Source organism: Oenanthe melanoleuca, chromosome 3 (assembly GCF_029582105.1).
Source record: "Oenanthe melanoleuca isolate GR-GAL-2019-014 chromosome 3, OMel1.0, whole genome shotgun sequence".
NCBI lineage: Eukaryota > Metazoa > Chordata > Aves > Passeriformes > Muscicapidae > Oenanthe > Oenanthe melanoleuca.
In genome coordinates this window covers 13,138,736-13,165,736 of record NC_079336.1, presented here as the reverse complement: position 1 = coordinate 13,165,736, position 27,001 = coordinate 13,138,736, and the positions used below count along the sequence as shown (strand labels likewise).

Below are 27,001 nucleotides of genomic sequence, written 5' to 3'. Positions count from 1 at the left end.
GAGAAAACATGACCTTGCACATGGAGTAATTTAAAATGTAGAGCATTATTCTGTGGGCTATTTTACGTCAAGCAGCAGATGGCTGGACATGATAAATAGCTAAACACAATAAAGTACTTCTAAAAATGAGAACCTAGCTTCTGGATTTCTGAAAGAAGCATGAAAGGGTGTGTGCTGCTGAGACTGTGGAAAGACAGTGTTTTTGATTCAGTATGTTATTATGATCATGTTTTGACTTCAGCATAGCGGTGGAAGACCATAGAGGACCAATATGTTAGAGCAGTCCTCCCACCTAACATGGATGGTGATGGCTGGAGGTTACCACTCCCTCAGAGGGAACACAATATGGGATTGTATTCCACACAAATGCAGTGGGCAGAGCACTGGTAGGATCCACAGACAACACAGATAAAGCTTCTTGTATCAACAGGCATGGGATTATTTACCAACATTTCTCACTGCCTACTGACTGCCCACTAGCAAGAGATTAGATTGAAATGCCTGGGAAATGAAACTGCAGTTGTGTATTGCTTTCTCTTTGGGACTAACTGTACACCCTTGTTTGTCATGCCCGGGCACAACCTGTCTCCACTGACTTCTCTGTCCTAAAACTGAAGTGTACTCATTAGTGTAGCTGTGTAGCCAGGAATGGAGAAGAGAACAAGAGGTAGGGATCAGAGTCTGTGAGTTTGCTCCAGGTGCTATTGCTCAGTGCCTCTGCCTTAGCTGTGAGCTGTACAAAGACTGGCCAACATGGAGAGAGAACTAAGACAGCTACTGGAGGAAGACGTGTCACAGAAAAACAATTTGAAGGATTACAATCGGGTGATGACCTAGAGAAGATTCCACTAAGATTGTTTTGGAGTGGAACCAGAAATTTAACAGAAATGGAAGGCTTAAGCGCTAGTCATTCTAGTTACTCAACAAGATACTCTTTCCAGGCTTCAGCTGCATGTACATTTTGGAGACTACAACACGAAGATGCAGGAAATCCAGCTCTCAAAACTTATTTTCAGGCCTAAAACTAGCAGAGTGCTTCAATAATGACCTTTGATCCCTTTTTATTTTATTTATTTTTGTGTATAATCTTTGTCATCTTTTTTCCCCCGTGTTATTATTTCCTGTTCATTTGTTTTGCACATAGCACCACCCTCTCCTGAGCTCTGTAAACAAGACTCCAGAAAGGCCCGGGAGATTCCTTCACCAGTTGGATTTAACACGGACATCCACTTCCCTTTTCAGCTGTGGAAGGCGCTCAGCGCAAAGTGAGGTTACACTACGCTTTACACACAAGGAAACCACTATCAGTGGAAACCGCTTTTTATCGCATCGCATTTATTTAAAGCGATAAAGAGTCTGATGCTGAAAGACGTGTTTCTGACGGCGATGAATGCTGGGCTCTAGCAGCCCAAGCGATGCCTATCACGGACCTGTCTTTGCTCAGCCTGGGCTGAGCGGCTCTCTTTTCCCCGCTCCGTTTTTCCCAGCCAGGAACCGGAGCGGCCGCCGGATCACCCCACACACCGCGCCACAGCCGCGGCCCCGCCCCGGCCCGCGGCGGCTGCGGCAGCTCCGGGCCCGGCGGAGGGCGGGGCAGGGCAGCCGGGCCGCGCTGTGCCCCCGCCCCGCCGCGCCTTCCCCGGGCCGCGCTGTGCCCTCCCCGGGCCGCGCCGCTGCTCCGGGCCCTCCTCCGGCCCTCCTCCGGGGCGGCACCGCCGGCCGGCCCAGCGGCCCCGCAGCGTCCCCGCGGCCGCGGCGGCACACGGGCGGCGGCGAGCGGAGCTGCGGGAGCCGGCCCGCGGCGGAGGTGGGTGCCGGGGCTCTGGCGGCCGCTGCGGGAGGCGGGAGGCCCTTGCTCCTCCGGCTGCCCGCGGGTAGGGAAGGCAAAGCCAGGAGCCGCTGGAGGCAGCGGGTCTGTCCGGCCTGGGCATCCTGGCTGTGCTTCGGACGGCTGTCCGCCTCCCTGCCCGCATCCCTGCCCGCATCCCTGCCCGCATCCCTGCCCGCATCCCTGCCCGCACCCCCTGCCCGCATCCCTGCCCGCCTTTCCTTGCGGAGCCGCCTGGCTCTGGGCAGTGACAGCTGGCTCGGATTGCTGGGCGCATCGTGGCTGGACGCTGCTTTGTGCACGGGATTAGAGCGCAGATGTGATGCTTTCCAGGTGTCCCTTCAGAGGGAGGCACCCTGCGTGGGGATGTCGCCTTGGGGTCCGTCCCCGCCGAGCTGTGTGAGCTGGTGGTGGCCAGTGCCCCTCTATGTGCTGCTGCTGCTGCTTCCCCTTCGGCTTTAGGAATTTTGCTTCCCTTTGCCGGGCAGCTGCTGATGCAAATCGCTGCATTATGCCCCTGCTTCACTAATACTTTCCCTGAGCCTGAATAATGACAGCAATAACAGGACAGAGGGATTTAATGACATGGCCTGGCTAGCAGCAGTGCAATGGCTACGCAGGAAACTAAACTTTCAGATATTTTGTATTTCATTTGTGTTACCCCTCTCACCACTTAATTACTCTTCTGTTGATTTGAATATCTTCTCTACCTTCAAGAAGCAAAACTAAAAGCAAATGTGTCTTGTGGGGAGGAGACAAAACAGTGGAATGTTGTTATATTTGTCATACAGAGGAATTGCGTAGAGGTAATATCCCAGCTTTGATGTTGCAGATCATTTTTCTTTTCACAGGAAAAGTCATAAGCCTTGATGAATCTTTTGGCTCCCAGTCTGGAGGGTGTTTTGAAATGGTTTATTTTCTGGATAGCTTTATCTGTGTCCCTCCCTCTGCTGTCTCAGGAAGCAAACACTGGTAAATGCTTAGTGTACATACATAAGATTTTGTTGTCATCAGTGCATGGTTAGAAGTTAGACAGGTGAACTCCTATTACAGTAAAATGGGCCTGCTTCCATGAAGAGAACTGGAGAAAAAATGGGGAGACAGTGAAGGAAATCAGATGGAAAATGCTCAACATAAATGTTATGATTTTAGGCATAAAGCCATGGAAATACTTCCAGTGGTTTTAGATACTTTCTGCTTTTCTTATAGCTCCAGGTCACTGATGAAGATATAGACTACCTGATAATACCTGCAGTGGTGCCTGTTTGTAAAGGAATTGGGCAAGTTTTAGTCTTTGACCCTTTTCCATACCTGACCATGTGCAGATGTACAGATTTGTTTATCTGTGAACATATGAACATACAGAACAGTCATCAAAACCAGTTGAAATACTGTAAAGGCTTACTTTAAACTCTAAAAATGCAGAAAATATAGAATCCAATGAACAAATTTGTTTTTCAATCCTGCTGAGAGAAAGCATGCCAAGTCATGTGAGGTGTCTGTATAGAGTGGAGCTGCTGCTGTTTTTCCACTCTGATTTATGTTCCCTCACTGACATCAGAACAGTAACACAGGGCAGCACAGTACATGAGTTACCACAAATTCTTCAGCTACTGTAAAAGTTCTTGGTTTCAGGCATCAGTTTGTACTTTTCAATTTGTTGTAAAATTTGAACTCCATTATGCAGGGTCAGTCCAAAGGGGTCTCACTCCTTCTGTACATTCCCTCAAAGTGTCTCCATGAGGAGGGAAACACTGTACAGTTGGGAAATTAAGGTACAACAAGACCAAGGGAAATGTGGAAGGTCTCCCAAGAAATCTCTGGGGAAGGAGTAGATGAGTCTTGAGATGTGATTTCAGGACTGCCTGGAATTTCAGTAGAGGTGTCTCTTGTACTGTGCCCCTCTGCTGACTCTTGGTTTCTCTTTTTCTTTGGTAGTAGCAATTGTGTGGGTATGTGGTGAGTCTGGTCATCCCATTGATTTAGCTGGAAATTATTTTTTCTGTCTTTAGTGGTGTTACTTTTCAGTGCTGACACAAGGGCAAGATTTTAGAGACAGGGGAATGTGCAGTTGGGAGGTTGGTAAGGGGGCTGTGGTTGTACCCTTTAGTTGGCCTTGAAATAATTCTCCTGGACTCTTGGGTACCAGTTTGATACCCTGATTGTGGGGCTATGGGTCAGTTCTCCCTTTATTTGAACACAGGGATTCATTGCAGGCAAGTTTTGACTCTTCAGTTTGAAATTTTGATTTTAGCTGTTCCCAAGAAAATATTCTGTCCTTTGCAGGGAATTCATGAAGTATTGCACCCAGTAAAGTTTTAACTATTTGAAATATAGTGCAATGTCAGAACTAGAGGAATAGTCATCTCATATTCAGAGTCCATGACTGTGAGTGAGTGTGAGTGGGTGGCTAGGCTCTTAGAGGGATGGGAGCTTGGAAGATGAGTTTGATATTTGATCCATTTGACTCTCTGACTGTTGTAAGAAGCCACAATTTTTGGCACTGGCCTTGGGTAACTTGGAATAGAAGTCAAATAGTTCCTAATAGAATTAAGCCCAGAATAATCCCAAGCCTGAAATATTTGTGGAGGTTTGACTGGCAGGAAGCACAATGCTCTTACTCTGGTGTAGAGCCAGCCACAGGCTGAATTTTGCTTTCTGATGTGGGACATACAAGTGAACTGCACCTGTCTCCCAACTGACCAGACTTACTGCCAGATCACCTGCAGGAATGTGGTCTGTTCCATGCAGCTGTGACTATGGGGAAGTCTGGAACAAATGTGAGTATAATCAGACTTGGACAGAGTTTGCCCTCCTATTTACAGCACAAACAAAGTAACACTGCTCAGCAGAGTGCTCTGGAGTTCTCTCTCAGCAGCTTGTCCAAATTGGGGTCATGGCTGCTTATGGCTCCCTTTCAGGTCATGTGTACAGGTTTCCTTTGCCAGGAAAGAAGAATATGCATGGAGAGTGCTTGTCTATGTCTCTCTTGGGTGAGCTTGGCCTGCTGCAGTTGGGATATAGCCACAGTGGTAGACCCTACTTGAAACCAGTGGGAGTTAACACCCTCTGAGACAAAAGCCTCAGTGACTTGCCCAAAATTGTGTAGGGATCTTGTGGGAAAGTAGAGCTCTAAACTGAAGTCTCCCAAAGTCCTGTGCAATGTCTTCAGGGCTCCTCTAGAGAAAGTCAATCCAGGCTCTGATTTTGCTCTGAAAAATGCACAACTTTGGCGTTCTGCCTGGACATTTTCTCAGAAAGGTAGGGTGGGAATTAATGGCAGTGACTTTAGGTTGGATTGATGTAGGAACTCACAAATAATTAAGAAAAAGGCTTTTGAGAGTTCTTAATGATTTTCAGTTTCCTACCTGATATGGTTTAAAATACTAAGGGATTTGAATGAGATGATCAAAACAGCTTTAGTGACTTTTACAGTGTGTTGACAGCTTACTAATAAACAAAAGTACATGTTTAAAAATAATAGAATGATAGTTATTAAGAGCTTTTATAATTAAGAAGTCAACATTACTATGGTTGTCGCACAGACATGAAGGGTTAAGCTTAATTTTGAAAATATTAATCTAGAGAATCTTAATCTGAAATACTTTCTTATCTCCCCTACCTTTTTCTCATTATTCTTTTTTTAGAACATAACCTCTGAAACTGTTTTCATGGTAAAGAATATGTCAATAGTAAAATTCCATTAGTTGCAGTAGAGGGATTAAGTGTTCAGCTCTGCAGACAAAACTGAATTGTTTGAGAGTCAAGAAAAAGCATATTTGATATGCAGTAAAAGAGTGTTAATAAGCACTGACTTTGAAGTATTATAATTTACTTATTATTTTTTTGTAAATGAAGAATAATTTTCTTGAAGGGGCCACAGTCTGATTCCCAAATACAGTCTGGTCTCTCTCAAGCTTTACATCTTCAAAACAGAAACCAAGGGCAGGTCAAGGGACCAGGTGGACCAGGTTTGTAAAATTGTCACAATTTCAGTGTCAGCAGCAGAGCAGCAGTGATGCATTTTAACTGAACACTGGCCCATCAATTTTTATCTTCACCATTTCACAACTTATATGGATGTTCTTAGGAGGAAAGTTGATTTGTTTTGTGCTTATGCCCATCACTTTAGCTATGGACCAGGGTCTCATCATCATATCAGGTATTAAAAGTGTAACTGAAATATGTGTCTGCATTTTTGTGGGGTTTTTTTTGTTAGTTTTTTTTTGTTTGTGTTATGTTTAGCATTGCTGCAAATCTTCCTTTCCTGGCCTAAAAAGCCAGTGCACAATCATATCCATAGAGCCTTAGAAAAGGGGCTGAAAGACACCTAAATGTTGCCAAAGCTCATTCTTGGTGACCAGACCAGCCAGCACCATCTATTCTATAAAGCTCTATAAAGCTTTAAAAGAAGGTGGCTCCATCCAAACTGGCCATGGGAGTAGTGCCCAGTCCATCTTAGATCTCCTTAGCTGTGCCTTGGAATTGTTGGGAGAGTGCTTATTGGCCTGTGCCTAAAAGAAGCAGACTTTGAAATTTAAATAGATTCAGTAGAGATGTCCAGGCTGTCATGGTCAGGTCTGTGGTGGGACATGGGTTGGCTTAGTGCCTTGTAAATGCAATGTCTTTCCCAAAGGTTGCAGTTGCCTGTTCTTAAACCAATCCCAGCAAATGTTTGTCCTGTTTACAAAATGTTCTGCACTGGAAATTTCAAATCTTTCAGAGGAAATGTGTTTCACTTTTTAATTACCCTTACAGCCACCTAAGTCACCTGTTTTTAAAGCATGTTGAATAGCACTTGCATCCCTTAGTAATTTCAATATGTGTGGATATCTAATCTATTATTCATTAATGTTGTGGCACCTGATGAAACAACAGGCAGGAAAAAAGGCCCTTGGTTCCTATGATTTTCAGTATTTTATTTTGAAAAATGCAATAAAGAAAGATGAAATGGTAAGGGAAAGAGCTGAGCTGTAAAAAAATCCCCATTAAAACAAACAACTGAAACTGTGCCACAAGGGGTACAATTACTGGTTTTTCCAGTGGAATTAGGACATAGTCTGGTGCACCTGTATGAAAGAAGTGGATTATCTAGATGACAGTGTGTTTGATCTTACTGTGGCATCCAGAAGGGTGGGACTTTAAAGAACTAATTTTGTTAGGTCAATGTTTGCTAAATGAATAAATCAGTTAAGTAATAAGGGGTATCACCTAACTATTTATTTTTTGACTTATTTTTCCACATGATGATTAATTTAAAAAAATGGCTGCTGTCTTTAACAAACAAAAGAGTTGGAAATTTTCTAGGCTTTCTGGAAGGTGATGCTAATTAGATTTACATTAAAAATGTAAATCCTAGACAATACCTTTAATTTTATAATACATGCAAAATCTAGAGCTGAGAAGTGTCTTCTGGCAAAGAACAGAACTCAAACCATTTGAGAATCCTGACAGAAGCAGTGTACAGACTGTTCTCACTTGCAAGCTTAATCAAAGGATTCTGAATTTTCCCAGCACGAAAAAATATTCTGTGCTGTGTCCACCAGCATGGTGTGAGAACAAGAGTTTTACTAAACTGAGTATAATGAACAGGCAGGCCCTGGGGGTTTTACCCATGATGTAAACTGATGTTTACTGCTGAAGTTGCTGCTGCCTGTCAGTAAGTGAAAGACTTCTTGGAGTGGCCAGAGTGAAGTATTGCTCCAAAACCACATCCAGTCCCTCTGGGGTTTGTGGAGTGTTGGTTTCCTGGAGTGCTGACATGGCATGGACCAACTTTAGGTTCAGAGTACAAACTTAACAAACCTCAGACTCCAGACAATCTCAGCTTTGGTTGGCATGTATAAAAGGTAGGATAGAGGGCCTACAAACATCAGAGTCTAATTTCTGAACTCTTCCCCATTTTAACTACAGTATTTTTTGTTGCCTACATTTGAAAAACAAGCCCATTTTTGTTAGTTTCTTAGGGAAGTGGAATTTATATGATCAGTCTCTCAGTCTGTCTTTTAATTCCACAATGACTTTGTTGCAGGTACCAGGTTCAGCCCAGCTTGAGAGGAGTGTCCATCACCAGCTCACAGTTTTTAAGGCACTTTTTAAGGGATAAGAGATTTCCACTGTATGAAATAAAGCTGTGCTGAGCTGTTTGGCCTCAGAGCTTGAGGATGGTGTCCAACTTTTTAAATTTGTGGGTGTGAAAATAATCTTAGTGTCCAAAGACAGGGCAGGCAGAATAGCTAAGATTTGTTGTGAGCAAGAATAGTTGCAAAATTCTCTATTTAGGATTTTAGGAGCCCAGCTGGTGTAACTTGTAAAGAGTATGTGTGAGTCCTCATATTTGGGTTGTCTGTCCAGAACTCTCCCAAACAGTGGGGTTTATGTACTGTCCCAGCAGCTCCTTCTCCACCAAGGAAGTCACGGCTGTTTTGCACCTAGAAATTCTGTTATTTCAGCAGACCAAGCATTAACTGGGGTGAACTATACTGTGTAATTTTGACCCTAACTGTAGATGCCATTGCATTTAATTTAGCTTAATAAGAAATTGTTTGTTTTTGTGCTTTAGGCTGGAAAAAACCCCAGTAAAAACTGAAGTATTTTTCCACAGCAAAAGGGTAATTTTAAAAGCTTGCTTGTATCTGCCGCCCTGGAGGCTGACTTCTGAACTTAGATTTGTTCCTGTGTCATGCCAGCTTTTTTAAGAGTTTAGATGGTGGCCCCGAAGATAATTAGGGAGCCAAGACCTTATGACTTAAAAGCTGGGGCCAAGAAAATGAGTTTTATTTGTTCTTCAGAATACTCAGTTACTTTTTGGGGGGTGTAGAGGAAACAGCTGGGATAATAGAAGTGCACAGTGGTGGGACAAGAGGCAGTGGCACAAGCTGCAACAAGGGAAACTCAGGTATTGTGAAGAAAATTTCATCTCTGAGGTCAGGGATAGATAGGATCAGGAGAGCAGGAAGGCTGAGAAATCTCCATCCTGAGGACACTGAGAACTCTGCAGGACCAAGGTGGTGGGCAGCCTTGGGCAGATGTTTGAACCAGGTGACCTTTAGAGGTCTGTTCCAACCTGTTGTTCGTGACACAGTGTAGGGTGTGGTATGAGTTTCAAGTGCTGTTCCCTATGAAACAGCTTGCCACTAGATTTGCATTCAGGAAGGGGATGTTTCTAGTGTGTAACAGGAGCCCAGAAGTGCTGATACCAGTTCAGTGCTGGAGAAAAGAATATAATTGCTGTGAAGTTTTTGTGTGTTGGTTTTTCAGTGGGTCGCACTTTCTGGATGCCTGAATTGAGGGCTATGCAGAAAGGCTTCTCCAAACACTATTTAGGGATTATTCTTCCATTTGTTAACATCTGGCCTGGTTTTGGCTGAGGTAGAGGTTTCTTCCTAATAGCTGGTATAGTGCTGTGTTTGGGATTTAAGATGAGAATAATGGTAACACACTGCTGGTTTAGGTGTTCCTGAGCAGTGCTTACATTATGTCAAGGATTTTTTTGGTGGCTTATGCCCTGCCAGTGACAGGGCTGAAGGAGCATAAGAGGTTGTGAGGACAAACAGCCAGGGCAGTTGATCCCAAATGACCAAAGTGATATTCCATACTGTAGACCCCCAGAATATAAACTGGGGGAGAAACTGGCCATGGGCTGCTGCGTGTGGAATAGCTGGGAATTAGTAGGTGGGTGGTGAACAATTGCATTGGGCACCACTTGTTTTGTATGTTGAAATTATTTTATTTGTATTATTATAATTTACTGTTGTAGTTATTATTACTTTCTCCCCTTTCTGTCTCATTGAACTGTATTTCAGCCCATGAAGTTTATCACTTTCACTTTTCTGATTCCCTCACCCATCCTGCTAGGATGGGGAATTGGCTGTGGGCAAGTGACTGTGCAGTGCTTTACTGCTGGCTGGGGTTAAACCATGACAGCATCTTGAACACTGAATACTTTGAAAATCAGACAGAATTTTTTTAAAGTTAGAGTTTTAGTCTTAATCTTTTTGTGGTTCTGCTCCCCAGTTGTCAGATGGGGAAACCGTGATTGTTTTTCAGGGACAATGTAATGATGACTACTATAAATAATTCTTCCTTCAGAGCACAGTTTGTGTCCTGACCCATGTATTGCAACAGAAACAGAGAAGGCAAAGCCTCAGTCCACACAATGTGGAGGGACTTTTGAAAAAAACAAACATAGGTGAACATTAGTTAATTAGAACAGCAGTGCATGGAAAAAAACTGCCTTAATTACAGCATTTCCTTACTTTCAGATTTTTTTACTCTAGTGCTTTCATGGTATTCTTTAAATAGTCTTTTGTTTATAACTGTAAATCACACTTAAAAATTGGAGCCGTTTTACACTGTCTCATATATATTTTTGTTGTTTATGAAAGAACACAGCTGAAAGAGTCTCTATTGTAGCAGCTGCTGCTGCTGTGCATTGACTGTCTCAGGCTCTGAGCTCAGTTCTGTTCTCATCACCATCAATGGGATTTTCAGCATTGCCTACCCTGCCACTGTCTCTTTTATTGGTGTCCAGTGATGTAGTACAGCCTAGCAAAGAACTTGTGAGTCTTATGCTCTATCCTGCGTGCACCAGGACTTTGATGAAACCACTGAAACCAATATACACTAGAAATCTTTTAAACCTATGGTGTTCAGGAAGGTATCTGCTTAAATTCACTTATATTTTGAAAGCCATTGAAAAGCTTTCTTATATTTTAAGCATGTCTACATATGCATGTTAGTAATTTCTGGGGGACTAAATATGTTGTGAAATATATTAAACAGGGCAGGTATTAATAATGTGGGAGCAGCAAGCTAAATGTTAAATACTAAATAAATGCAAGAGCAGGGGAAATAAAGCAAATCAACCATCAACATAACTGTAATTTTTAATAAAACTGCAGATACTGTTTGAAAAGGCTGTAACAAGAACAGCAAAGTTGCATTAGAAAACAATGTTTGAATGGGTTGAAGGTTGCTTGTCCATCCTTAATGCATATTTATTGTCTGAATGCATTATGATAGTCTTTTAATGGGAGAAATCACTGTAAGATGGGAAAATAGTCTTTGTCTTTAGTGTAGTGTAAAATTAGATATGCTTAAAACTATTCACTTGCCCTGCCCTCAAAAGCCTGGAAATAAGTGGAAATACATGAGAAAAGTATTTCTTGTGTTGAGGGCACAATAAATGATAGGAAGAGGTGTTTTCTGGAAGTAATGTTTTTCTCTTCAGAGTTAATTGGAGACATTTATGAGCTTCAGAGTCTCAAAGTCTGACCGTGGTTTTGAATGCAACTGATTGTAATGACCTTTTGGAAGTTGTTGCAATTTTCTGACTTATGAGGTCCCTTTTGTCTTTTAATAGCTCTCTACAAACATGCTGCAAATAAATTTGATGAAAAATCATGATTTTGTGCAAAATTTTTAATTTGTGAAACAGGAGAATACCCCAACTGCAGGATTCTCCATCTCTCAAATGTCTCTAAAATACAAAGCAGGGATCAAGATCCAATTTGTTTCTCCTTTTGTCTTTCAGGTCCAAACCATGAATTACGTAGGACAGCTAGCAGGGCAAGTGTTTGTAACTGTGAAGGAGCTCTATAAGGGTCTAAACCCAGCCACACTGTCAGGATGTATAGATATCATTGTTGTACGTCAGCCAGATGGAAATCTACAGTGTTCCCCTTTCCACGTTCGCTTCGGGAAAATGGGAGTTCTGCGTTCCAGGGAGAAAGTGGTAAGAAAATGTGACAATTTTTATATGTCCTGTCTGTGAGTTAACCATAACAGCATGGAAGTTACTGAATGTTCTTTGGTCTGCTAGTTGAGGTTTTCTATAGATACTCTTTATAAAAAGAGCCTGAATTAATACAAGCTTCAGTTAAAATGGTTGTTACTGACTCTTGCAGTTCACAGCATAATATGTAAGATATTGACTGTAATAAAAAACAAAACTAGCCATGAAATTTGTAACATTTGTGTTCAATAAAGCAAAATTTCGAATGTCCTAATTTGAATCTATACTAAATTTCATTAGTGACTATTAAAACCTCTTTCTTTGACATGTTCAATGATAGTTCCAAAAATGGAGATATTAGTGAAGTAATATTTTCAGATAATATAACCTTGAGGTTAATTGAAGCTAGAAAAAACATTGAGAACCTTGAAATAAATGTAACTAGGCTGAGCAACCTGGCAGTGTATAACATGTGAAGTCACCAGTGTGACAGATTATTTTAGGAAGTAATTTGTAATTCCATATAGTCTAGGTTCTAAAGTAGCTAGAATTCTCAGCAGGAAGATCCTAAAGTCAGCATGGACATTGTTCAATTCTTACTTTGATCAGAAGGAAATTCCAATATTTAGAATTGGTAAAAGTTAAAAAATGTTACTGTGCCAGTGGTGTATTGTGTCTTGAAATATAACATAAATGTAGATTTGTGCAAGTCTCCAAAAAATTTAAAGTAAAAATGGAGTTGGTGGCAAGCATGGTTATAGTCAAAGAGAGGGAGATCCTGCTGAGAAGAAATGGAAATAGTTAGGACTATGCAGTGATATGATAAGTATGTGGAAGGAACAGACACAGGAGTTGAATGTAAAATTATTTTTCTCATTTGTGCTTCTCATAGTGTAAAGAGAAGTCTCTAACGAATTCAAAGACAACATTAAGAATTTGCATTTGGAAGAATTCTAGCGCAATTTAAAAATAGGCTATGAATTAAAAGAGCAAATAGATTTGTTTGGCAAGTGAAGCATTCAGAATGACATTTTAAAAGATTCAAAACTTTATGTGATGTCTATAAACCTTCCTGAGTAGAGGAGAAGGTTATCAATGAGCTGAACAAGTTAGAAAAACATTTTTGCAATTGTGAATCAATTGCTTTGTGAAGGGATACTGAAAGAAACAGAGTAGGTCACTATTTCTTAGTTTATTATAAGGTTTCCATTATAATGCTTTCCTGAGAAGCATTTGTCCAATGTCAGCAGCAGGACTTTCTTTCCATATGAGAATATATTTATTTTCTTCCAGGTTGACATAGAAATCAATGGAGAGGCTGTAGATTTGCACATGAAACTAGGAGACAATGGGGAGGCCTTTTTTGTGCAGGAGATGGATAATGATCAGGTAAGACTATAAACTACTTCTAATTTAATTAATTTTATTTAATTTTAATTTAATTTATTTAATTTAAATTTAATTAATAATTAAAATCAAATGCCTGCTTTTCTGAATCAGTTTTGAGTTTAGGAATCTTGTTGAAAAATATACTTTTATTTTATAGCTTTGAAAATTTCTGGACAATTTTCTGTTATGGAAATTTAATGCTTGCTGTTACTATGTTGGTTTTTTTTAATTACTGAGGTTTGAAAAAGCTGAGGATAACTACATAAATGAAAAATAAATCATGTGCATACCAGTGTGTGAACAGAAATGGCAACTACAAAGTTCACATGCTTCAAGGTTGTGTGCAAGAGGTTAATGTTTTTTGTAGAAATCTTTAATTTGAACATATGCACGAGACTTCCAGTAAAAGTGCACATGCTCCATAAACATCTGTGGACACATTAATTCTGGTGCTCCTCATAAACATGATCTCACAACTATTATTCATGTGGTGCTGTGTTTAAATGAGAATGTCTTCTGTTGAGCTGTGATTAAATACTGGTCCAAATAAATTATAGTCACAGTAACTTTGAGTAGTCCACACGTAATGTAAGAAAATTTTTGCAGGCATTTCTCTTCAGATATCCCAAATAATTTTTGTCACTGTCCAGAGTAGAATAGGTGTGTGTTGAGTATGATATTACTAGTTTCAGGTGAAAGCTTTCTGAATGTGCATCTCTGTACCTTTATTTTTAAAATTTTTGTGTGGTAATAGTTATTTGGTGGCTGAAAACTGCTGGAAGTAATTCCATGAATGTCTAGAGATGTATATATATGACTGAATAGTAGAGTGTTTGTGTGACCTAATTATAAACCATTGACCTGATTACTATCTGTCATCATGTGTTGTGAAGAGGAATTGTACTTTACAAAATGTTCAGGTTCTAAACTGAGATTTTGTTTCTGCTCTGTATCGTATATGAGGTGGACTTACAGTGCAAGCTGGCCAATATTAGATGCTCACAGAATGCTGTATTAAGAATATTGTCCCTCGTTTGTCTAAGGAGATGCAGCTATGGAAAAATTTCCATATGCCATAGGAACATAATGAGCATCCAGATGTCTAATCCTTATTATTTTTCTGAGGAGTAAATACTTAGATTTTGGTAACTTAGATTTTGTGCATAGGTCTTAAAACCAGTTTTATGACTGGTGAAAGAGGTAACATGTTTTATGGTTTAAATTTTTTCTTTTTCAGGAGGTAATTCCTTATCATCTCTCCACATCTCCCATTCTGTCTGAGGGGACTGCCTTAATGGAATCCCAGCTGAAGAGGAATTCCATAGACAGGATACGAAACCTGGATCCCAGTGCATCCTCACAAGTCCCACCCCAAGCCCATGGATCCCAGCCTTCTAATGAAACATCTCCAGTCTGTAGCTCTGTGAAAAAAAGGAGGAAGAAGAGGAGGAAGTCAACTCATAAAATAGACAGCTTGAAAAGAGAAGACACACATGGAGACACATCAGAAGATGAAGACATGTTTCCCATAGAGATTAGCTCAGAGGAAGAAAAAGAGCCGTTGGACAATTCAAGGTATCATAGTGGGATTGAGATATGTAGTGAAAACCTAGGTTAATGTTCCAGTCCATGCCTTCTAGCAGCAATTTCTAAGTCAGAATATATGGCTGATGTAGGTGTTACTTTAAAAATAAAGCTTTAGGCTAGAAGGCTATTGGGAATGTTAGTACTTAAAGTAATGAAAATGACATTAAAACATAAGAATTCTCTGTGGTGGTGTGAACTAGATGGTTTGAATCAGATATCATTTCTTTATCTCCTTTTAGTTCAGGTTATACTAATTCTTCTCTGTGATAGGGTTTGTTAGCTGAGGTATATGGAAATTCAGCAAGCAAGTAGGTTTTTTTAAATGTCACTTCTTTCCCTCTATTTAGGATCCCTGTTCCAGATGTGTTTGTTGATGATGTACCTGACATAAAGGCTCCTGCAGTTTCTGTGCTTTCTCAGTCTGCACCTTATCCTCATTCAGATGGAGAATGGTCACCTCTTCAAAGGTACTTTTTCTGATAATACAGTTCTAGATAATACCCTAATTTTAATTGTTCCATCAGTGTCTTCTATGCAAGTACTATGTGAAATCTTAATGAAGGTTTTGATATCAAACATGGTCATTGATCATTAAGATAAATGCTTTTATATTTGCAATAAGATAATGTACCACAGCATCAGTTTGGCTTCATCTTTGATGCAGCAAGTGCATACATACAAATGCAGGTTCATAAATTCTGCTGTTAATGTCAGTGTTTGCATATAAATACTGTAGAGAAGATGAATGTTTTGTAAAATCTGAATATTTGCCTGATGCACACACCCTGTAAGGGCTTTGGTGAATGTAGGCTTATAAGTCTTCAGTACTTTAAATGTAATCCTTTTAAGAATTTCCCAGATAGGAGTTAATATATACAAACAAGATTTTTTTAAACAAATAAGAGCTGTTCATGTTGCTTTTAATATAAATATATTTACTGTGTGAAAATAACACATACAGGACTTTTTCCTGTATGTGTACTTGTGTGCATGTGTGTACCTTTCATGTGAGAGCAGAGCTGTGTGCATGTGTGTACCTTTCATGTGAAAACAGAGCTGTTTGGACCTCCCTTTTTGTGTCTGTCAAAAAGGGACAATTTTTTGCTAAATGCATTTCAGTGTAATGCCAGTTAGTCTGTGTGTGTGCCCCACACTCGTGTGCTTCATGTCCCCCATGCAGACTGCTGGAGTGCAGCAATAGTCACCAGACCTTGTTCTAAGAACTCTAATCTCAATATTCTGCCTCTGTAGTTGAGGGGCAGAGGAAGGGAGTGAGGAGATTATTTCAGGGCCATGGTGAAATTGAACTGTTTTGAATTGCATTCTGGAAGAAATGTTCTCCAGTGGCTGTATAGCTTAATGTGATTGACTTCACCAGGCTGCTGATAACATTTGTCAATACCCTGCCCTTCCAATGGCTTTTGGAACTGTGTATTCTGTTTGTTTCTTGATTGCAGTATCCTGGATTTTGAAAACTCTCAATGTAAATTCAGCATTTGTATAACTAATGCACAAAGAGTTTATGTTAATCAGAACTTGTGAACATAATGACACCCTGTCTTTCTTTCTCCCAACATGCTCTGCTGCCCAGTAAGGCTATAGATTGCACAGGGCAAACCACTCTCCTCACTGTGTCAGCAGATGGAGGCCTGTCTAACTCTTGTCCTCAACAATCTTCTCACTTTTCTCTTCCAGACAGGTAGAACAGTTGTCCTCCCTCTTTTATGGACTGCTTTTTAATCCTTTTAACACTTTAATACACCTTTAACACATTAAGACTGTGTTAACTGCTGTTGAATTTATAAGCGTACTTATTACTAACACAGACACTTTGAAAGTGACATTGGAAACCACTTTCTCTGCTTGCTTCTTTGTGTGCATTGAGTAGAGGTAAGTTACCTTGATCAATCATCCATTAAAATAGGATGGCTGATATAAAATCATGCCAATGAAAGCCTGGGTTAAAAATCAAGTTCATTAAGATGATGAAAACCCCAAAAAGGAAGAACTTAGCTAGTGAATTAATTCCTCTGAAGACTGACATTTCCACATAGCTTTTTACAATCAGTATATATTTTAATGACATTTTTAGCCCATGGTTTTCCTGAGTTGTTTGCTTGTGCATAGATTGCTAAAATAAAAGCAAAACAAAAACCACAGGTTGAGCAATAAAAGATGCAGATCTTGTAATGGGAGGAGCCCAGTGCTAAAAGAAGACTGCTCTCCTTTGTTTCATGGTTTGGGGAGGTGGGGGGAAAGACTTTCTGTATGTTGGATTGCAGCAAGGGGAAAACCTTGCAGAGTAAAGATGACACAGTAGATAACACATCTTGGTTAAGGTTCAGGAGACAGACTAAGCCTTCACAATAGTGTAGGATTCCTCTTTTCCATAGTTAAAAGTGTATACAGACACTTTGTGTTATCTTAAATTCAAGAAGTCTCAAGATTCTGCAGTCAAGCTCTTTCACTCTATCAAGTCAATGGAGAGAGGTCACAGCAGCATTAAAAACATTAATGTAGTAGAATACAACGTCTACAAGTCTCCATTAATCTGGGAAAGCTTTGAAAAATACATCAGGCTATATTACTCATAGCTTATATCAACATAGTTGCCATACTAGGTGCCTAAAGCCATGTCAAGACTGATAATCTTGAGATTTTCCCAGCTTCTAGGTCTGCCCTCTTTAACCTAACCATGTTGTGGCACCAACTCAAAGTAAGGTCCTGGGATATTCAAAACTTACTTTCAGCATGTTCTCATGGCAAAGAAGGGCAGGAGCACAGGTTGGGATGGAGCAGTGATGTGTCCTAGGTGGCTCCATGAACTTGGCTCTGGAGTTCACCTGTCTTACAGGCTTGGTAGACATTCAAAGTGCTGCAGCAACTTGTCTGCATGAGGCTCTGTGTTTGCAGCCATTAAGATAAGAAATGCTCAGTGGGTCTTTCAGCAATTTTTTTTCCCCTCTGTGGGAAATAAGGAATGCTATTATTGCCACCTAAGAGGAGGTTCAGAAGCTCTCAGTCATTGCTATGACATGTGCATGAGGTAGGCCTCTTTCCTTCTGAACATTTTTATTCCAGGTATTTTTCTGTTGCAATTATCAAGACAGACACAACTAGTACCATCATCAGTCCTTTATTAAAAGCTTTTCATGCCTTCTCTCAGGCAACTGTACACAGCACTGACTCCTTTCCTTCTTCTCTCAGAAGGTTTCCTTTTTCATGACTGGCTAATCCCAACCCATCCTTTACCCAGCCACCTAACCCTGTCTGTCCCTCACATAGCATCTTAACTTGTCTGGCCCATGCATGACCACACGTTCCTTCCCCCTCACAGCCAGCAGACTCTATCTACTTCTCAACCAGCTAACCCAATCTCTTATAACCCCCATCCTCCTTGAGCAGGCACAGCTCTTTTCACTCCTTGTTAATCAGTACAGCTGTAATTCATTGGGGAAGATTGCCTTCAGCACTGTCCTTACAAAACATCCTCCCATATTTTTCGTCACACAAGACAGGACTTTTTCTTGGGTCCCATTGCTGCTTTTTCAGGGATCTCTTTGCTTTCAGTGGAAAACACTGCAAAGGTCATTGTGGTCTGTTATTGCAGAGCTGCCAACCACAGGCCAAGTTCCTTGTTCTTTGTCATTAGATTGGATTAAGTGCAATCATAGCTGTTAAGGAATACACAGGACTGTGACACAAATATTCAGCATCTGTGGGATGTGAGTCAGAGATGCCAATCTAAATACCTGAAGTTTCCCTTCCTTCTTGTCTAGTGTTGACAGGATGGGTGGCTCTGGTTTGATCTGCAGTGTCTCAGCAATCTGTGCAAGGCAAGGGAATTTCAGCTGGGCTGAGTCAGTGCATAACTTGAGGACACAGGAACTGTAAGACACAGCTCAGCCCAAGGCAAACCCAGATCATTGGGCAGCAGTTGCAGCAAGAACCTTCGCAGAGCAGAGCTCTGCCTGCTTTAGCATACACACATATGTGAGTGCCATGTTTCTGGTACTTTCATTGTGTGTCTCAGAATATAAATCCTGGTGCTGAGTAACAGCTCAGGCTCTTCTCCACTCAGCTGTGTGTACAAGGGACCTGTATTTTCAGGGAAAATTATGGAGAACTCCAGGTTGCCCTCCACCCCAAATATGTTTTCTTACTGCAAAATGCAGAGGTTCTACCCAAGTGAAGCAATACCTCTGTTCTCTCAGGGTGTCTGAGTAAGTGAACTTGGGCTGAGCAAAGACAAGTTGAAGATTTTTCTGAGTAAACAATAGATATCTTGGAGGTTAAAATGTCTGTAGTGCACAGGATAAGTAAGACATGAAGTGACAAGGCTTCCTTAAGTCTAGATATTTTAGGCTTAAAGCAGCAGTAGCAGCATTATTGCCTACTGAGATTTTCTGAAATGCTCAAACTGCTGATTTCCAAGGTTTCAATGGCCTCTAAGTATGTAACATACTGCAAATCCTACAGACTTTTCAGTGTAAGATTTAGAAGTTGATGAAAAACCCACCAGGCCTTTCTTGAATCCTTAGAGCTTGAAAATACTTTTAAAATTGCACTGTATTGATTGCTTCATCTGTCAAATTATAGGTTATACCCTAAGGACTGATAAAAAATTTGAAATTCTCAGGCCTTAAGAAGATGGCTTATAAATTTAATTTAATTAGGTAACATAAATATCTGTAGCTAAAATGTCCTAGTATCTGTGCATGTTCAAAGTGTATTTTACTGCTTAGATCAAAACAGTGAATAATGGAGATGATTAGGTTGCTGTTATTTCAGATGTGAATGTGAAGTAATTATTTTGCTGTGATCAGTGGATTCCCTATGAGCTGGCTCTACAGAACATTGAAAAGGGGAAACTTTACAACACTTTCCATTAGCTAAAAGGGAGAGGGACTTTTCACAGGGGCATGTAAGTGACAGGACAAGGAGCAATGGCTTTGAACTGAAGCTTGGACTTCTGGCAAGAAATTCTTCACTGTGGAGGTGTTGAGGCATTGGAATAGGTTGCCATGAAAATTTGTGGATACCCCATCCCTAGGAGTGTTCAAGGCCAGGCTCTATGGGACTTTGAGTGACCTATGGGACTTTGAGTCTCATGGCAGGGTGGTTGGACTAGATGATTCCTTCCAGCCAAACCATTCTGTAATTCTACCTTTATATAAATTCTTCATGTTTGATTTCTCCTTTATATTTTTCTGAATAAACTGAATATCCAAACAAGTTCGGTTCTTTCATAGAGCTGTAGAATCACAGCATGATTTAGGTTGGAAGGGACCTGTAAGATTCTCTTGTTGAAACCCTCCTGCTATGGGCAGGGATCTCTTCCACTAGGCTGGATTGTTCAGAGCCCCATTCAGTCTGTTCTTCAGGGATGGGAAGTTCACAACTTCTCTGGGCAACCTGTGCCAGTTCTTCACCATCTTCTCAGCTTTTTTCCACAAACATCCTCAAGTAATTCTTCCTAGGGCTGCTCTCAGTCCATTCTCTGCCCACCCTGTTGCCTTAACTCACCCTGCGCTTGGCTGTTGCATTAGGCAGTTCATGAGATGAAAGCCCTTTGTTTTTGAGAATGGAAGTAACTCAGTTTGGACCTTTGATTTAGGAATGTTGTGGATTCTTTTGTTGCTTTTAGTATTTAAATCAGGATTGGATGAGTGTATCAAGACATGTTGGCAGCTCAGATAAAAAACTGCAATCTTTGTTCAGGAGGTTCTGGGGGAAATTCTATTACCTGTGTTCTGCAGAAAAGCAGAGCAGATAATCTAAATTTTTCCTTCTGTCATTGAAATTAGTGATTCCTTATTTGTTAATGACTGACTTGACATCACATTCTTGACTTCACCACATTAAAAATATGCTCTAAGATGATAATTTACAAATTAATTTATAAATATTTATTATGAAGTAATTATCAAAACAAACAGCTAAATATGTTTCAACTAAAAGGGCTCAAATACTTTATGTAGCTCTCCTGCTGTTTCTTTATAAACATCCATCTAATGGTTGAACAGAACAAGTTAGAAAGGAGTCAACTGGATTTCTTAGATTAAAGTGTTGCTTAGTCAAGATAAAGTGTTGATGTGAGTGATTTCTGCACTTTGCATGCACTATAACAATACTAACATCTGTTCATCTGCTGCTCCTAGTACCACCCCCATTCTTTTCTCCAAGCAGAAAAACAAAAATCCTCCTAAAATGTTCAAGTCCAGTGTTCTTCTATCTCTTTCAGCTTCTCAAATACTACTTCTCTGACAGCACTTACTGAAAAAGGGATGAGACCTCTGAATGCCAGTGTAAGAGGATCCTGAACTTTTTAAACTATTTTTCTATGCTTTCATACTTTCAGTTGACTCTTGATTATTTCAGTCTTCAATTCCTTGTATTGATGGACATCAGTTTGGGAAGGGCTAGGTTTGTTGTGGTTACTTTTGTAACATTTTTTTTGTGTTTTTCTTTAGCGCATCAGATTCACGTCCTCCTACTCCTCAAAGTGACTCAGAATTAGTCAGTAAACCTACAGACAGAAGTGGACTGAAGGATAATCCCCACATGCACTGGGCATGGGGGGAGCTACCCCAGGCTGCAAAGGTATCCAACATAAGTTCTTTAATTCCTGCTAGCATCTCTTGTGCTTTATTAGGGCACATGTGCTTGGTCTACTGCAGACTTTTGAAGAGGAAATGGATCCTGATTTTACATAAAATTACAGTATTTTATGTAAGAGAATCAAATCTAACTCCATAGGAGGAATAGGAAAGTACCTTTTAGCATGGATATTCTCAATAATGATGATACACAGTAGAAAATGAAGAAGTACCTGAGACCCAGTCTTGTAAAAGTTAAAAGCTTAAAAACCAGGAAAAATCAAACCCAGCATCCTTTGGTAAATCACTGAAATTCATACATTATCTTAAATGGAAATTAGGTGCTTGGTATTAGCGGTTTGATTCTCAGAAATGAAAATGGGCTGCTTCAGTACAAAAGCATCCAGAGACACCTGCAGTTCTGTGTCTGTGGATGTGCAGACGTGCTGTTCTTTTGGCTGATAGGGCTGGCTTGGTGCCCATCTCCTCCTGGAGTCATTTGTCCCGGTTAGGTGTGGGATCTGCAGCCAGCAGTGTTGTTTCCAGTGCTGCACAGGAGCTGTGGGCAGCTGCCCACACTGCAGGCTGGTCAGGTGCTGGCTGGCTCCTTGTGATAGCTCCTGTGGGGTCTCAGCATTCACACAGGAAAGGGAAGCATTAGGGCTTACACCTGCACCAGGGCATGAGTAGGAGTCAGGTTTCAGTGGAATACTGCAGCTATGGGGGCTGGGATAGGGCAGAGTTTGGCACCTCCTGCTGAAGGCTGGCTTCTCTGCAGAAAGAACTGCAGGAGACATGGGCTCACACACAGTATAAAAGAGGAAAGATTGCTGCTTTGCAGGCCAGGGGGATGGGCATCCTGCTCAGAAAGACTTCTGTGTTCTGGTGATGGCACCAGACATGTAATGGCACTATTGTAATTTGTTGTAATTAATTCACTGTTCGTAATTAGTGAAAAAAGGAGAGGTGGGAATCCAGAATTCTTAATTTCTTTAGAGGAACTCTGGCCTCTTCTTTAATATGCCAGTGGTGAGCTGTCTCATCATCTCTGTGCTATTCTTCTCCCTCTGTGTATTACAAGATATTTGGGAGCTATTTTCTGCTCAAAGAGAACTGATTTAAGTGCACAGGTCATGCAGGAGTTACAAATTGGCATTTGCAGTCTAGAATGGAGGGTTTCCTGCTAGGAAATTTGGGCATATCTTTTTTATCCCAGTCACACACCCTGGGGTGTATTGCAAATCTTACTCCCAGAAGCTTTTCTCTCTATGTCCTTAGCCAAGCTATTGTGATCTTGCCATACCTGACCTGGGAGTCATATTTTGACTAGTGTTGAACTTCATGTAAGAGTTGTTTGTTTGCTATGACATAAAGGTTACAGCAGCTATGCAGCTGCTGCAGTAGTTTAGCTCTATTCTGGTAAGAACACTTCCTGTCCCACACTCAGAGGAGATCTGGAATTGTTCCTATAAAATGATTTAAATTCTAAATCTGATGATTAGACAGTGTTATGCTGCCTGAGACCATCTTGATTGTGCAAGGACTGCAATCTGCACCGTCTTCTTTTGTTTGTCAGGTTTGGCTCCTGAGAGAAAGTCAGGATTTTCACAGGGAGAGAGGAGTTGACATCTTGACAGTCTGATCTCATTGGAGTGAGCAGAACAAGTTAAACTCTGGCTGTTGTATTTTTTAAGAGCTTTTCTTTGTAGTAATCTGTTTAATTTTTTTCACAGGCCAGTTCTCTACTCAAAGCAAAGGAACCCAGCATGGCAGATGTAAATCCTTCTGAAAGCACTCACTTCAGGGTCATCCAAAGTTCTCCTGTAGAGGAGTTTAACACAGAGTCTCCTCTACCTACCCTTGGACAAGCAGCAACTGCTGATGAAAGTGAGCCCTTACCAGCTGAGACAAATAAGCCAGAGACAGAGCTGCCAGGAGCAGCTGAACCTCCATTGCCTGCAAATGAAGAAATAAAGCAAGCTGCAGCTTGCTCAGCCCAACCAACTGGCAAGATGGATTCCCCTTCCAGAAAGAAAGGTAAAGCTGTTGATCCTGCACTTTTATATGCATGATTTTATCTTCAGATTTCATGGTGATAAAGAATTTTAATGCCATATAAATTAATTCGTGCCCTGAAGGCACTTTCAGATCAGGAAAAGAATAAGCTTTGGAATGAGCCTTCAAAACCTGACTTGTGTGTCAAGCTGTTCACATGAGATATGTATTAGAAGATTCTTCTTGCTCTGAAGTTTTTGGCAGCTCCATGCATATAAGCAAGACTACAAAACTTGCTGCATTTGACAGATTCAGAGATTTCACTTTTATTTATAAACTGACCATAGGTCTGCTATTTCACCCGAGTGATGTGTTGCTGATAATTGTGGAAACTCTCTGCTCTAGTGCAAAGTTGTATGTCTAGTATGTCTTTTACACAATGAACAGATTCGCCATAAAATAAGTTGCTTTTGTTGTACACACTTTTCAGTTCTGTGTGGTACATGTCCTGTCCTGAATATGTGAAATATAACTTCATCTGCTTTTCTATCCTAATTTCTGGGCTCTATTTCCATGGTATTTTATAACCAGTGAACAAGTGTTGTAGTCTTCACATAAAATTTATTTGCTTACAAATGTTCTGTTTTAGACCACTGATTAGTCCATAATTATGTAAGCTCTGTATAAGCCTAGTTTGTGCAGCTGCTTTTTAATCAGTAAACATACAAGTTTCTTGGCCTCTTCCCCATGCATTCCACTGTCTTGGAAAACAAAAAATGACGTATTTCTCTGCTTACTATTCAGTCCTTGTATAGATTTTCTGATTGCTTTTGTGATGCTTAGTGTTGGAAATTGGGATAGTGAGAAGTTGTGGGTTTGAGAATGAATTCCAAATTAGGTTTTGGCCTTACAGTGGTCCCTTATCTAGGTGTACTGGCAGCAACAGGGCAGTGGTGGCTCTGTGTTGGTCCTAGTGACAGGCGTAGAAGGGGTGTGCTTTCCCCTGCAGTGGGCATGTGCACACACAGCACATCACCTGTATGTGCTTAAAAGTGGGTTGTCTCCATAAAGAGCCAGTTATAGTGTGTTAGTGACTATGTTATTTCCCTTTTTCAAGGAGGGATGGAAGATTAGTTCTCAAAGATTAAGTGTTCTGACTGCCATACTGTGATAATAGGCCTGTGCAGATACTTAGAAGATTTTCTTTTTGCTGCTTTCCTCTGGTAGCCACTGACTTCTGATTCACAGTGGTTTTGTCTGGGATAGGGAGTCTTTGGCATGTCTCAAAACTAGTTCTCTGCTATCCCATTTTGTTAACTCATGTATATAAACTACTTGTTTTGAAATTTTTGGCAGTATCATTTTGTACAAATACAGTTCACAAACTATTAAAACTTTCTGGTTTCTCAATTCTAAAATGTGTAGCTGAACAGTAACAATGTGTCTGGATTGTTACTCAGAAAATACTAATTAATAGGCTTATTTGTTCTGTCCCTTACAGACAAACGGAGCCGGCATCTTGGTGCTGATGGTGTTTATTTAGATGACCTCACTGACATGGATCCAGAAGTTGCTGCACTTTATTTCCCCAAAAAGTAAAAGTCCTTTTCTTATATTTTTACTTTTTGATGAACTCTTTTCACCTTCCATATTTAGATCAAGCTCTTCACTGCCAACTGGATAAGACATCTTTTTCAGGGTTCAAGCAGAGATGAAGGCAGAAGGAAAGTGAAATTTTGTAGAGAGGAATATTAGAACTTTTGGAAGGTGCTGCATTTGGGCCTGAGAAAAGTGCTTGCAGCTGGTTTTCTGTTTTGGTCAATTAAGCATCATATATTGATTGTGGATGGTTATGTAATAAATACTGATGTTTGTGGGTGTTACATGTCCTGAGAGAGCAGTTTGCCTTGGGATATGTTTATCTGCATGTCCTGACTTATTACCAAAAAGAACATATCTTACTGTTAACAGTATTAGCAGAAAATTATTGCTCTAATGTTGTTTTACTGTGGTTGATTCACTTATAAATACAAATGTGAGAAAATAATTTTGGAAGATGCATGACAGAGTTACATATGAAAATACCGCACCCTGAACATACAATTTCCAACTTGTTCTGATCTTTATTGGAGCCTCTTGCAACACTTACAGTTCTCTTTCTACATATACTCTAGTCATTTGATGAAAGTCACTGAGCAACAACTAAAGTAGCTTGTGTACTTTATGTTTTTGCTTGCTTAAACTTAGCTACTGTAATATTAGCATTTCAATAAAACTGAAAAGGATTAGTTATATGGGGAAAAGGTTGGATTGAAAATTTCTTTCTCAAATGCATTTATATAAATCTGGAGTGGAAAGAAGAGTTTGATAAGCTTGCACTTTGTAATAATGATCTCATCAGATTTTAAGTGGGTATAATGATTTATTGTTTCTGAAAATTTTAATCCTAGTAGTTTACATGTAGAGTGTTTTCTTTATATATTACATGACACATAAATACACAAACATACACATTATTTATTTAGGTTTAGTTATCAGTTTATATAGTTAATAGGAATTAAATAATAAACGTATATGCTTGTTCATGTTCCTGTGTGGGAATAGTATAAACTTTGCTTATTGTGCCATTATTTTGTCTACTAAGATTATACAGTTTATTGTCTTATTTTCCTAGCTCTTATAAATAAGTGAAGCTAAAATTGTAAATGCCTAGTTTAACCAAATAAGTAGAAGCAATCTAGTATTGGAGGGCACATGAGGCCTATATTACTTTGTTTTGTTTTGCTGTAAAATTTAAACGAAGGTTTTTTTTTTTTCCTAAGCATGTGTCAGGTATACGCAGTGCTTGTTAAAGGGAGCGAGTTTGGGAATGAGCACTGAATTCCTGGCTTTCCTTTGCAGTGGGGATAACGCCCCGAGCAGGAGCGCGGCGGACGCGGGGCCGCGGCCAGCCAGCCACTCCCCGCAGTCCCTCGGCAGCTCGGGCGTGGACAGCGGGGCTGAGAGCACCTCGGATGGAGCTCGGGACCTGCCCTCCATCGCCATTTCCCTCTGCGGAGGCCTCACTGACAACAAAGAGATAACCAAAGGTACGGCATGGCTGAGAACGGCAGGCACGTGCTGGCAGCCTGAGGCTGCAGAGCCCTCCTGTGGCTGTGCTCAGCACTGGGCTGACAGGATAAATACTAGCTGTGGAATGATAAACTTCTTGGAGCTCCTCATGATTTTTAACACATTTGAAAAATCTGCTGTATATGAAAATTTTTGGAAGTATTTTATTGGTATTTTTCCTTCCTGATAGTGCTATGTTTTGTATGATAGTAGTGTTAATGATACTTTTGCCACCTAGTGCAGTATACAGCTAGGAAATTCACAGCTGTTGGAGTCAGGAGTGAAAAAGGTGGTCAATAAATGGGAATATGAGGAGAAGGAGTTGAAAAATTTAACCTGATTCATACCCTACCTCCAGTTTCTTGTGTAACTTTTAGGTAAATCACAATACTTTGTGCCTTAAACTTCCAGTGGCATAATGTGAAAATAAATGTGTTAAGACTTGCACTTTCTGCAGTAATATGGCATCATAAAATCATATGAGCCTACTGCTGCTCACAAGCTACTTATTAAAATGTTTCAAATATACTGTGATTTGAGTCATACTGTCATCTGAATCACTTGTAAATTACATAATTTTTCTAAAAGGAGATTTTCCTTCCTCACAGTTCCATCCCTGAGCTTTCACTTTAGGTTGTGTTTTGAAAGGAAAGGCACTTAGAAACAAAGAAACCCTCATGTTCTGAGACTGAGTCTCTGAACAGCTTGCTTCCATATTGCAGTTAAATCTCAGCATCCTCGTAATGAAGGTGAAAC

The 27,001-nt window shown here is 40.4% G+C and overlaps 1 protein-coding gene across 4 annotated transcripts in view; it reads left to right on the top strand.

Moving 5' to 3' along the window:
• Positions 1-27,001, top strand: part of LPIN1 (lipin 1) — an 80,460-nt gene that overhangs the window by 28,425 nt on the left and 25,034 nt on the right. For 3 of the 4 annotated variants that reach the window (XM_056487792.1, XM_056487791.1, XM_056487793.1), the window contains 8 exons: positions 11,364-11,564; positions 12,858-12,953; positions 14,191-14,528; positions 14,888-15,007; positions 21,014-21,143; positions 22,873-23,176; positions 24,636-24,729; positions 26,036-26,223. In XM_056487792.1, coding sequence (XP_056343767.1) covers positions 11,364-11,564; positions 12,858-12,953; positions 14,191-14,528; positions 14,888-15,007; positions 21,014-21,143; positions 22,873-23,176; positions 24,636-24,729; positions 26,036-26,223 — 1,471 coding nt within the window. Of the gene's footprint in view, positions 1-1,702; positions 1,808-11,363; positions 11,565-12,857; positions 12,954-14,190; positions 14,529-14,887; positions 15,008-21,013; positions 21,144-22,872; positions 23,177-24,635; positions 24,730-26,035; positions 26,224-27,001 lie in introns of those variants that run through there. The other variant, XM_056487794.1, reaches the window with a different exon arrangement.